The sequence below is a fragment of the Vicia villosa genome, linkage group LG3, assembly GCF_029867415.1.
Source record: "Vicia villosa cultivar HV-30 ecotype Madison, WI linkage group LG3, Vvil1.0, whole genome shotgun sequence".
Classification (NCBI taxonomy): domain Eukaryota; kingdom Viridiplantae; phylum Streptophyta; class Magnoliopsida; order Fabales; family Fabaceae; genus Vicia; species Vicia villosa.
Window position 1 is genome coordinate 161,834,832 of NC_081182.1, and position 13,926 is coordinate 161,848,757.

The following is a 13,926-nucleotide window of genomic DNA, read 5'->3' on the forward strand; positions in this document are numbered from 1 at the left end:
TTGAAAATCTGAAGGTGAGTTATGATATTCACATGTTATCTGAGGAAGCTGATGATTGGTGGATTTCTAGTAGAGATGAACTTGAGGCTGCTGGTGTAGCAATTACTTGGGTTGTGTTCAGAAAGGAATTTCGGAGGAGATACTTTCCTGAAGATGTTCGGGGAAGAAAAGATATTGAGTTCTTGGAGCTGAAGCAGGGTAATCTGACAGTGCCGGAGTATGCTTCCAAGTCTGTTGAACTGGCGAAGTATTATGTCCACTACAACAATGATGAGGCTAGTGAATTCTCGAAGAGTGTTAAGTTTGAGAATGGTCTCCGTGACGAAATCAAGCAGGGTATCAGATATCACAGGATTCGTCGATTTACTGACTTATTAGACTGTAGTAGAATCTATGGAGGACAATCTCAAGCTGAAGTCATCTCACTCTCGTGAGTTAGTTGACAAGAAGGGAAAGAAGCCTATTGATAATGGTAAACCGTATGGTAGAGGTAATCCAAAGGCTGGTGGTTGGAAGAAGCCTAGTGGGGGAGACTCTGGTGCTCCTGTTAGGTGTTTTAAGTGCGGTGACGTGGACATCATATCCATGAATGCAAGAGTGAAAAGAACAGGTGTTATAGGTGTGGTAAGGCGGGACATGTTGTTGCTGATTGTAAAGGAAAAACTGTGACTTGCTTTAATTGCGGCGAAGAGGGTCATATTAGTCCACAGTGTCCTAAACCAAAGAAGAATCAAGCTGGTGGTAAAGTTTTCGCCTTCTCTGGTTCCGAGACTACTCCTGAGGATCAATTGATTAAAGGTACGTGTTTTATCCATGGCACACCTTTAATTGCAATTATAGATACTAGAGCAACTCATTCTTTTATTTCTATGGATTGTGCTAAAAGATTGAATTTAGAAACATTTGATATAAATGGAAGTATGGTTATTGACACTCCTGCGCCGGGTTCAGTGACTACATCGTATGCTTGTTTGAATTGTCCAATCGATATTTGTGGTAGAGAATTTGGAATGGACTTAGTATACCTTCCGTTGGAACAACTCGATGTTATTTTGGGAATGAATTGGTTGCAATTCAATCGGGTTCATATCAATTGTTTCACAAAGACGATTATTTTCCCTGAAGACGTTAGTGTTGAGGACTTGGAAATGACTGCTAGACAGGTGAACCAGGCGGTTGAAAACGGGGCTGCTGTGTTTATGTTGATTGCATCTTTGGGAGTGAAAGGAAAAGTATTGAGTAGTGAATTACCGGTGGTATGTGACTTTCCGGAAGTCTTTCAAGAAGATGTGAGAGAGTTACCACCTGAGAGAGAGGTCGAGTTTGCTATTGAATTAATTCTTGGAACTAGTCCTGTGTCGATGGCGCCTTTCGTATGTCGGTATCTGAGTTGACTGAATTGAAGAGTCGATTGGAAGAGTTACTGGAGAAGGAATTTATTCGTCCAAGTGTTTCGCCGTGGGGTGCGCCGGTGTTGCTGGTAAAGAAGAAAGAAGGTTCAATGAGACTGTGTGTGGATTATAGACAACTGAATAAAGTTACTATCAAGAATCGGTATCCGTTGCCGAGGATTGATGATTTGATGGATCAACTGGTTGGGGTGTGCGTGTTGAGTAAGAATGATCTAAGGGCTGAGTATCATCAAATTCATGTGAAGGCGAACGATATTCAAAAGAATGCATTCAGAACAAGGTATGGTCATTACGAATATACAGTGATGCCATTCGGAGTAACTAATGCACCTGGTGTTTTTATGGAATATATGAATAGGATCTTTCACCCTTATCTCGACAAGTTTGTGGTGGTGTTTATAGATGATATTCTGATATCTTCCAAGAATGAAGAAGAGCATGCAGATCATCTTAGAGTTGTATTGGATTTGCTGAAAGAGAAGAAAATTTATGCAGAGTTGTCAAAGTGTGAGTTCTAGTTAAGTGAAGTAAGTTTTCTTGGATATGTAATTTCCAAGGATAGTATTTATGTAGATCCTTCAAAAGTAGAAGCGATATCTCAATGGGAAGCTCCGAAGTCAGTTTCTGAAATCCGTAGTTTTCTTAGTCTTGCGGGTTACTATAGAAAGTTCATTGAAGGCTTTTCAAAGTTAGCATTGCCATTAACTAAGTTGAATAGGAAGGGCCAAGCATTCATTTGGGATTCGAAATGTGAAGAAGGATTTCAAGAGTTGAAAAAGAGGTTAACTACTGCACCTATTCTGATTTTCCCGAATCCGGCAGAATCTTTTGTTGTTTATTGTGATGCTTCATTGATGGGATTAGGCGGTGTACTAATGCAGAATCAACATGTAGTAGCTTATGCGTCGAGACAACTCAAAGTTCACGAAAGGAACTATCCGACTCATGATTTAGAGTTGGCGGCGGTGGTCTTTGTGTTGAAATTGTGGAGACATTATTTATACGGTTCAAGGTTTGAAGTATTTAGTGATCACAAGAGTCTGAAGTATATCTTTGATCAAAAAGAGCTTAATATGAGGCAACAAAGATGGTTAGAGTTTCTCAAGCATTATGATTTTAAATTAAATTATCATCCGGGTAAAGCGAACGTTGTAATAGATGCACTGAGTAGGAAGTCTTTACATATGACTATGCTAATGGTGCGAGAATTGGATCTAATCGAACAATTCAGAGATTTGAGTTTGGTATGTGAAAGTACTTCTGATAGTGTTAAATTGGGTATGTTAAAGCTGACAATTGGTATTCTTGATGAGATTAGAGCGGGTTAGAAAGATGATGTAGAATTGGTTGATAAGTTGACTTTAATTAATCAAGGTAAAGGAGGTGAATTTAGAATTGACGAGAATGGTATAATGAGGTTTGGTGATCGAGTCTGTGTTCCTGATGTTGCCGAGCTGAGAAAGAGTATTCTTGAAGAAGGACATTGTAGTGGATTGAGTATTCATCCCTGTGCTACCAAGATGTATCACGATTTGAAAAAGTTGTTTCGGTGGCCTAGAATGAAGAAGGAAATAGCTGAGTTTGTTTATTCTTGTTTGACTTGCCAGAAGTGAAAGTATGAACATCAGAAGCCATATGGATTTATACAACCGTTGTTTATCCCTGAATGGAAGTGGGATAGTATATCTATGGATTTTGTTTTTGGGTTACCAAGGAAAGTTAAGAATTGTGAAGCCATTTAGGTTATCGTGGATAGAATGACGAAATCTACTCACTTTATACCGATGAGAATGGATTACCCGATGCAGAAATTAGCTCAGTTGTATGTTGAAAAGATAGTGAGTCTGCAAGGTATTCCTTCGAGTATCGTGTCAGATAGAGATCCAAGGTTTACCTCAAAATTTTGGGAAGGTTTGCAGAAAGCTTTAGGTACTAAGTTGAGATTGAGTTCTGTTTATCATCCGCAGACTAACGGTCAAACAGAAAGAACGATTCAATCATTGGAAGATTTGTTGCGCGCTTGCGTGTTAGAGAAAGGCGGTGCTTGGGATGATTATCTACCCTTGATTGAATTTACTTACAACAATAGCTATCATTCGAGTATTGGTATGGCTCCGTTTGAGGCTTTGTATGGTAGGAGGTGTAGGAAGTCGTTATGTTGGTATGGATCCGATGAGAGTGCCGTAATTGGACCACAAATTGTTCAAGAAACTACCGAGAAGATTAAGATGATTCAAGAAAAGATGAAAGCTTCTCAGAGTCGTTAGAAGAGTTACCATGACAAGAGGTGGATAACACTTGAGTTTCAAGAAGGAGATCATGTGTTTCTGAGATTTACTCTTATGACAAGTGTTGGTCGAGCCTTGAAGTCAAGGAAGTTGACGTTGCCTTTTATTGGTCTGTTTCAAATTACGGGAAAAGTAGGAGAAGTGGCTTATCGCATTGCGTTGCCACCGATGCTTGCGAATTTGCACGACGTATTCCATGTATCTTAGTTGAGGAAATACATTGCGGATCCGTCGCATGTGATCCAAGTAGATGATGTACAGGTGAAAGACAACTTGACAGTTGAGACATTGCCTGTAAGGATTGAAGATCGAAGACTGAAGCAATTGCGCGGTAAAGAGATAGCATTGGTCAGAGTAGCTTGGGGAGGACCAGCAGGTTGAAATGTTATGTGGGAGCTAGAGATTCAGATGAAGGATTCATATCCGGAACTCTTCATTTGAGGTATGTTTTCGAGGACGAAAACTCTTTTAGTGAGGGGGAGTTGTAACACCCGTAATTTCGTAAATTAATTTAATTTAATTTTTAATTTAATTATTTGAATTCATTTAACTATTCGGTGATTAAATAAATAAATCTGGAAGAATTATGGAATAATGAGTTAATGGGCCAGTGTTGTGGTTAGTAAAGAGGAGGTGTTAAATTGAGGCCTTACTAAAGTTATGTTATATTTTTCATAAAACAAGAGTTTTAGAAAAATAGAAACACAAGAGCATTTGGGGAGAAGCTGAACATGTAAAGAGCAGAGGAGGAGAAGAATCAACAAGGAAAAGAGATCTCAAGAGATTGGCTAAGGTAAGAGGGGACTCTTCCGATTAACCTCTATTATCGGGTTGTAGACGACAGGATTGAGATTTGTATGCTATTGATTCAATAGAGAAATCTCTTCTAGGTTGGGATTTTGACATTTAGGTTCAATTTCGTAGATTATATGTAATTACATGTTTGTGATGATTGATGATGTTGGATGTGGTTGTTGATTGGTGATAAACACGTAATACTTGTAAATTGACTTTGCTTTTTCGTGTATGATCGAAATGATTCGATTAGATTGTTTATGAGAATTTAAGTTGTTGTCAAAAGTGCTTTTTTTTGCTGCAGGTTGTCGTAATCGGTTACGGTCGTGCACGTAATCGGTTATGGTTGTGAAAAATGGGGTTTTTGGACTGGTTACGATTTTGTAACTAGTTACGGTGTCGTTCGTAACCGCTTACGGTGCCGTTCGTAACCGGTTACGGTTACGTAAAAATAACAACGAATAGAGTTACGTCAAGCGTAACCGATTACGGTGATCTCGTAACCGGTTACACTGAAGCTGTTTTTGAAATTTTGTTTTTCGTAACCGGTTACGCCTTTTCGTAACCCGTTACGTTGTAGCTTTTGTGAAAAATATTTATTTTCGAAAATTCATATCTTTTGAGCCGTAAGTCCGTTTTGGGTGTTGAGTCAATAATTATATTTCCTATATATTTAAATAACTCAAAGAGCAGTAGCTCTTTTTTTATAAATCCGGTATTTTCGAAATGGTGATTTGTGATGATGTAAATCCCCTGTTGTTGTTGTGGTGGTTTGAGGTACTTGGCACACGATCGTGGAATGTGTTATTGTCGTATGCACTGTGTGATGGATTGAATTATGATAATGTTGTTCATTTGATTGAAGTGGTGATTAGCATGTGATAGCTGATGCATGCATTTCTTAATCATATGGTGGCTGTATCCCGATGGAGATGGATCAGCGGTCGCTAATTTTCATTGTGTGGAATTAGTGAGTGGATGTAGTCCTATCCTTGATGATGGTGGATCGGTGAGATGGGCGAACACCATTATTGGTACCACATGCATATAGTTGCATTGCATTAGGTGTATGAATTATTAAACATGAATGGAAGGCTGTCCAATGTTATAATGTTGTCTGTTTGATCAACCGTTGTATTTGGTGGATGTGTATATAGTCTGAATGTATTTGCTACTGTGTGAATATTATACTGTTGATATTTTATCGTTTAGGAACTGATAACTTTGTTTAATAGCGAATGAGACTCACCCTTACTGTTGATCATTTTCAGATTGAAGTTTAGCGGTGCTTGCTTTGGTGAGGATAGCTTGTAGGCTGCATTGGTTGTTTTAGAGTCGTGTCATGCTCTCGTCTTGTAACAATGGGAGACTTTTGCATTTACAGTTGGATAATAACTCTTGTTTTGGTTTTGTTGTTGAATAATGTTGTTTATGCCTTGCCCGTGGCAGAAGATGGTTTTATATATTCAACTGATGAAGTATTCCGTTGTGTTTTAAACATGTTTGTAATTGTTTATGTTCCTCAGAATAGCATGACAGCTGTTTTATTTTATATGAAGTAATTGTAACACTCTTAATAGCATGTTTACTCTAAAATTATTATTTAATTTATCGGGGGTTTAGAAGGGTGTTACAGGGTGAGTATAAACCCCTCCATGTGGATACATTGCTGCATAAGGATGTCCATAAGGTTGCATCATAGTATGCAAGAAATAATAAGTTGAAAAGTTGCTCATTCATGTCATCTAGGGTATATACTAATACACAAAACAAACAAAAGATTGTTATATAACTTAATAGTTGAAACTTAGGCTATTACATGTGGTGCCCCCACATGTATGGGTGGGGAGTGTGACCAGAAGCCACAACTGAGTTGTAGTAAGGTGGCATGGAAACTCTTGGTCCATAATATGCTTGAAGATAATGAAGACAATTTAGATCACGATAATCGATTTATAATGGACATATTTGTTTGTAAACTTCTTAGGAAAACTATTTTTAACTAGATAAAAAATATTCTCGTACAACCAAGTAAATATTTTTGTTAAACAAGAAAATGATACAGGGCCAAAACAATACTTTACCTATTTATAAAGTATTAAGTATTACTTATGACATTCTATAAAAAAAAAGTATTACTTATGACATAATAATTTCTAGAATCATACTAAATAACAAGAAAGCAAAAAGTTATAAGATTCCAAATTTTCAAGAACACATGCAACATGAGAAAGTGAATCTGGTTTTACAGTAACCTCACATTGAGAAAGAATAGCATAGTCAACATAAGTCCCTCTAATAGCAGTTGGATGCAAAGCCCCAAAAACCTATTGTCCAACACTCACCGACTGTAGTCTCTATTTGACAACTCTATATGCATATTGCTCAACAAAAGCATTGCAACATTTTCACAAATACAAAGAAGGCAACACGAAAATAATCATACAACTTAAACTCTATATCCATAAACCCAAAACATGGAAAATGGGCGAGAAAACCAATCAATCCAATAAACATAAACCCATAGCACAATACTCCACATCAATAAAAACAAAAATGGGCGAGAAAAATGGAAAATAACTTATTGGTACATTCAATTTCTTCATTTTAAGTGAAGTACTTGTTCCCAGTTTTGTCTACCCAGCAATTTCTCCAGCCACAGTTCGGTTGCTGAACAACCCAATAATTTTTCAACAACAACAACTATTCAAGATAATATGCTCACAATCTCCACCGTGGAATCGAAGAAGAACCGTGGAATGGGTGAATCATAATCGTTTCAGGAGGCGAAGATTTGATGAAAGGGAAAAGGCATTCATATTATTCATAAATACCGCAACAAAGAAAATGAGAAGACGAAGAAGAAAAGAAAGTGGAAGAGGGTGACTCAAGAATTACCTCGCGACGACGCTACTGCAGGGTGTCCGCTTCAAAGGAGAGTGTGTGCGATTGAGATAGATGAAGGAATGAGGGTTGAATAGGAAGTAGCGATTGAGAGAGATGGAGTTCAGAAACTGATTAATGAAGAGATTCGAGAGTTTGAGAGAATAATGTTTTGAGAGAGAAAAGAGATTAGAGAGTTTTTAGGGTTTTTTTCCAGAGTTTGAGAGAAACAACATTCTAAAAATTAGTTTTAGGGTTTTTAGAAATTAGAAATAAATAGCTTTCTCCTTTAGCAGCGCTTTTCTTATACCAATGCTTGTAAGAAGCGCTTTCTAAACACGTCTTTTAGCAGCGCTTTAGTATATAGTTTTAAATTTTTTTTAAAACTTATAGCAGCGCTTTGCAAAAAAAGCGATGCCTATGTTACACTATCTAAATGGCCTATAGCAGCGCTTTTATGAAGCGATGTCTAAAGTAAGCCTTTAGCAGCGCTTTTTCTTAAGTTTTAATATTTTTTTAAAAATAAACTTACAACAGTGCTTTGGGAAAAAAGAGCTGCCTATGTAGCGCTGTCTAAACTCAATTTTGGCGTAGTGGAGACTTTACTAGGAAAAATACTTAACACCAGAAAGGTCAATGACAAATGTCATTAAGGCATAAAGGTAGGAAAAGATCTAAACATTAATTTTGGCGTAATCGATGTTAGAAAACCAAGAAAATAGTCATCGAGGCATAATCGATGCAAACTATCGAAATTATAAGGAAAGATCTAAACATCAATTTTCTTTTAAGATGTAGATACCAAGGGATACGCCGACTTTTACTGAAGATGAACTACCGACGTTTACTAAATGTAGGAAAAGATCTAAACAACGACTTTCATTGAAGATGTAGATACCAAAGGATACACCAATTTTCACTGAAGGTGAACTACCGACTTTCTGTAGGTAGAAAAAGATCTAAACATCGACTTTCACTAAAGATGTAGATACCAAAGGATACACCGACAAGTACAATTATAACTCATATATTTTTCTTTAAACCATTTTCCCTTATAAACCTCATGCTTGAGGGGTTGTAGGCCATTATATCTTTACTTAATTATTTCGACAGTACAAATTTTGTGTCGAAGGATCTGTCGTTATGTTATAACGACATATCCCTCAAAACCCTAATTTTAGGAGAGATGTAGATGTACTTGATTTAACACCTAGCTTGCATAAAAACATTGAAAAATAAATACATATTTTTGTAATTTGGTTATTATAATATATATATATATATATATATATATATATATATATATATATATATATATATATATATATATATATATATATATATATATATAAACTAAAGCATAAGTGCTTGATGGCCCCCCTAAAGATGAGATGAGCCCAACATCAATGACAAGCTTCGAGATGGAGCTCTTGATTAATGATTGAGACGCAAAAATGAAAGAATGATCTTAGGGTCAAACATTAGGGTATGATAGATGCCCCTATTTAAGTTTCTTCTATCTTGAGATACGAGGATTGAAATATTTGTCTCGACGGGATTGAAGAGACTTAAATATAAAACACAATTTTTGAACCTAAGATGCAATGCAATGCTAATTAATGAAGCATACGTGATTATGAAATATAGGGAAACCTAACACCATTGGGGAGAAGAAAGGATTCTACTGTGGAAGATACACATCTTATGGGAAAAACTCCACTAGTTAAAACAAAACTTTGTTGGGTAAATAAACTTTAATGGGAAAAATACTTCACACCAGAAAGGTCAAGCACAAATGTCATTAAGGCATAATGCAATAAGCTGCACCGAGTCGTAATAGATGTCAGAAAACCAAGACAATAGTCACCCAGGCATAATCGGTACAAACTATCAATATGGTAAGGAGAGATCTAAACATCGACTTTCACCGAAGATGTAGATACCAAAGGATACACCGACTTTTACTGAAGGTAAGAAAAGATCTAAACATCAACTTCCATTGAAGATACCAAAGGATACACTGACTTTTACTGAAGGTGAACTACCGATGTTTTTGAAGGTAAGAAAAAAATCTAAACATCGACTTTCACTAAAGATGTAGATACCAAAGGATACACCGATAAGTACAATTATAACTCATATAATTTTCTTTAAACCATTTTCCCTTATAAACCTCATGCTTGAGGGGTTGTAGGATAATATATCTTTACTTAATGATTTTGACAGTACAAATTTTGTGTTGAAGGATCTGTCGTTATGTTATAACGACAAATCCCTCAAAACCCTAATTTTAGGAGATTTTTGGATGTACTTGATTCAACACCTAGCTTTCATCAAAATATTGAAAAATAAATACATATTTTTGTAATTTGATTAGTATAATATATATAAAAACTAAAGCATAGGTGCTTGATGGTCCCCCCTAAAGATGAGGTGAGCCCAACACCAAGGACGAGCTTCGAGATGCAGCTCTTGATTAATGATTGAGATGCAAAAATGAAAGAATGATCTTAGGGTCAAAAATTGGGGTATGACAGATGCCCCTATTTAAGTTTCTTCTATCCGAAGATATTGATTTAACAGTAGAAACTAAAATTACGTGAATAATAATCATTTAAATATAGATATTGATTTAGATATGTCTTAAATATGTAAGAAAAATATATCTTAAATATGTCTGTAAAATAATCATTTAAATATAGATATTGATTTAACAGCAGAGACTAAAATTAAGTGTATAATAATTTTGTAGGAACCAAAAACATGCTATTTTTTTATAGCTACAAAATATGATATGTGAAGGATGCCTGATTCATAGTCACAGACCCTAAAAGACATCTCTCTTACTATGCATTTCACAAGTTTGGGTGTTGCATAACATAGATTTGTCGCATCGTCAATATGTTTAAAAATTTAAAGTGACATCTCATGTCGTCTACTATAGATGAAAGTGTGGCCTGAGAAACCAAAATATTGAAAATCTTGAATTCGAAAAAGAAATTCAAGAGTATGAAATTAGTAAGTTATCAAATTTTTGGAAGAAAAAAACATAGATTACCAAAATAAATGAAATAGTTAAAAAATGTCACTTGATCGTTGTCTACGTAGACTTTTATATGGTTTAATTAATGTAGAAAGTGGTGATGTAGAAAGTGGTTCAACAACAAGATATTCACTTAAATTGGTTCTAATTTTAACCTAATAACTCACCGGATTCAAACCTGATCCTAAATTAATTACGGAACAAGGTGAGTATGCATGGTTGGGTTAGAGTGTGTTATTTTTATTCATATATTTCTTATGAGGCTGTTTATTGTGAATGATCATGCAGAACATGTTGGATTGGTAACTAACAACTTAACATGCTTTTCTTGCTTCAATACTTGTGATACCTTTAAACTCAATTTCTCTTACCTTGCAAAGAGTATTTTCAGATCAACTTATTTGAAGTTGTGTAAAACATCTCTCTCTACATATTTGATTTTAAAAAAAGAACAAGAACATATAACATGGTGAGGTCTGCAAGTTGTGAAAAAAATAGTGTGGTCAAAAGGGGTGTATGGATCACAGAAGACGATGGATCTGGTAATTGGAATTCTGTCCCCAAAAAAACAGGTTAGAGGGTTGTTTCTTTTCAAAAGAATATTTATCTATTGTATTAGAAATTGATGACGACGATGAATTACTTAAAAAAACCATGAATTGAACTATACCGCCGAAGTAAACTATATTGAAGTAAGAATAACAAAATCTTTATGTTTGATTAGTGAATCAAACCATATTATACAAATATTTCTAAAAAAAATTGAAACCGTATTCAATACTGTAACCGAACCGAAATAATGAAAAATACAAAAAAATGAGTTTTAATTATTTAACAAAAAAATTAAAAATAGTTTAGGGGTTCAGTTCTTGAATAAATGATTCAGTTTGGGAAAAATTAACTTCTAAATATGGTTCAGAATTTCGAAATGGTAAATCAAACCACTGATTATGTTCCTTTTCGGTTGTGAGTAAATTGAAACGGTTTGGTTCAGATCGAATAAATTTCTATTATGGTTTGGTTCAGTTCGGTTTGGTTTAGTTTTTTTGAGTAAACCATACTATGAAGAGCCCTAACGATGATATATAAAGTCGTGTCGTGATTTTGGAAGTCCTATGTAGATTAATTGCAGTTTAATCATGTCAAAATAAATAGAATCTTTATTAAATTAAGATTTAACCATGACAAATATTTTATAGGTTCTATCTAACAATGATTTAAGTGTGACAATTTTGAGTTATATGCGGTATCACGCTTTGCATACTCTCAAATATATAGTAATATATATGTTTTGAACAGGTATAAAGAGGTGTGGAAAAAGTTGCAGACTTAGGTGGAGTAACAACGTGGTTGATGATAAGTTATTCACATCCGAAGAAGAAGATCTTATAGTTAAGCTTCATGCTGCCATAGGTAGTAGGTGGTCTATCATAGCACAACAACTTCCTGGAAGAACAGACAATGATGTAAAGAACAACTGGAATACAAAGTTGAAAAAGAAACTGTCTCAAATGGGGATAGATCCTGTTACACACAAGCCCTTTTCTAAACTAATTGCTGACTATGGAAACATAGGTGCTAAACAAGACTTCCAGAATGCCAATCTTTCACACTTCCAAACCATTCCAATAACAAAAATAAAGAATAAGGCAAATAATGTTGCACCATTTAGTTGGAATGACTTTCTTATACAAGATGCGTTTGCACCACCACTTACTAATAACCAAGATCAAGCGTTATTTTCAAAGGATATTGTGGTGACCAAACTACAATTACAGAAAAACAAAGAGGTGGTATCATCATCATCGTCTTCGTCAGACACTTCATTTGTAGAAGCAATACTCTATCAAGAAAATGAGATGTTTCTGAGCTTCCCCGAACTTTTGGAGGAACCATCACATTACTGATCATTTCATAATATTTTGTCAATAAGGATTCATTTCGTAACAATCAAGTTTCATTTGTTAGCTTACGAATCAAGTTCCTATCCATGTGCAACATGTGAGTGTTTTAATAATGCTAACTCATCATTACAAATTTGTTGATTGAGGACCTCTTTTCCGTTCTTTCTTATCTATCTATTCTATATTATCTTAAACATAAATCTTTTTAATATTATCTTAAACATAAATCTTTTTAATGTGAGGGGTGCAGGTATATCCTCTTAACTTTGTTTTGATATTTAGCTTCACTTTCTTACTTTATTTTTTTTTTAAACCCTCTGAAATTTTTAGCTTTACACTCGTATCTCCAAATTCTAATAGAGTATAGGTAAGGGTGATCCACCACCATCACCAAAAGCAGTGAAAAGAGTTTTGTAGGTCTAATGCATAAAAGCCTGCACATGCTTAAGCTTCATGATGTCATTTGTTGGTGTATTTGGAAGCATCGTAATGATGTTCAGTTTAATGCTGCTGTTTTCGACTCAGAGGAGTTATTTTATAGGATTATGTGGCATTCGTGGTGGTGGCTTGCAATTGCAGCTAAGGATAGAATTAGTTGTAACTTTTATGAGTGGTTTAAAAATCCTAATTTGTGCGTTTAATCTAGTTGGTTTATCAGGATTTTTCCTGTTTCTCTTGTAAGAATTAGAGTACCTCTAATATTCTTTTAATCTATTACATGAGCTGTTTATAAAAAAAAAAACATGTATGAATGAAGTCAAGCATGCAGGTGCAACTATATATAGCATCCTAGTATTGTATTCCAACTAACTTCAAATGATGAAATGAAGTTCAAAATAATGTTTTCCATTAAGGTATCATTTCCCTTGTCGATTGCTTCTGCTCTCTAATAAACTCTAAGGCTATGTTTGGGAGTTTGGAGGGGAGGGGAGGGGAAGGCTTCAAAAAATGAAATTTTAAAAAAATATAGGAAAATATTTGACATTTTTTGAAAAAATGATTTTGTTTAGAATGATAAAAGAGTCATTATCATTAATATATTTTTAATTTTAGGAATACTATAACAATCTAAAAGATATTTGGAACATTTATGTAAGCCCTTCAAAACCCTCCAAAACCCTCCTTCAATACAATTTTTGAGTTTCCCCATTTTATGGGGTTTTTGGTGTTATGAGTAAACTCAAACCCTCCAAAACCCTCCTACCTAAAATCTTTTTATCCTTTTCACCCAATTCTTCCTATTTTTCAAAGCCCTCCCTCCCTTCCCCTCCAAACTCCCAAACATAGCCTAAGGTGACACTAGTGCAAAAACAACAATATAATTTTAAAATTTACACCCGATATATTAAAAAACGGGTGTAAATTTGAAATGAGTGGCAATTTTATAAATAAAATATCAATTTAAGCAGGGGCGGAGCCAAGGCCCAGCTAGCCCGGGCAGGCGCCCGGGCTCAACCCCTATTTTCTTTGCACTCCTCCCAATTTAATAGTTGATTTTAAGACAAAATCAAGGGCAAAATTAGAGGCAAAATTAATAAAAATAGGGAGTAAAAATTAAAACAGATGAATAATCAATGGTGTAAAGTTTTTGCCCAAGCTGT

The 13,926-nt window shown here is 35.1% G+C and overlaps 1 protein-coding gene across 1 annotated transcript; it reads left to right on the forward strand.

Annotated features, from left to right (window-relative positions):
- Positions 1–10,887: 10,887 nt before the first annotated feature.
- LOC131659280 (transcription factor MYB35) lies at positions 10,888–12,328 on the forward strand. Its single transcript, XM_058928492.1, has 2 exons — positions 10,888–10,993; positions 11,721–12,328. Exons 1-2 carry the CDS (start codon positions 10,888–10,890, stop codon positions 12,326–12,328), a joined length of 714 nt encoding a protein of 237 aa, XP_058784475.1.
- The last annotated feature ends 1,598 nt before the right edge of the window (positions 12,329–13,926 follow it).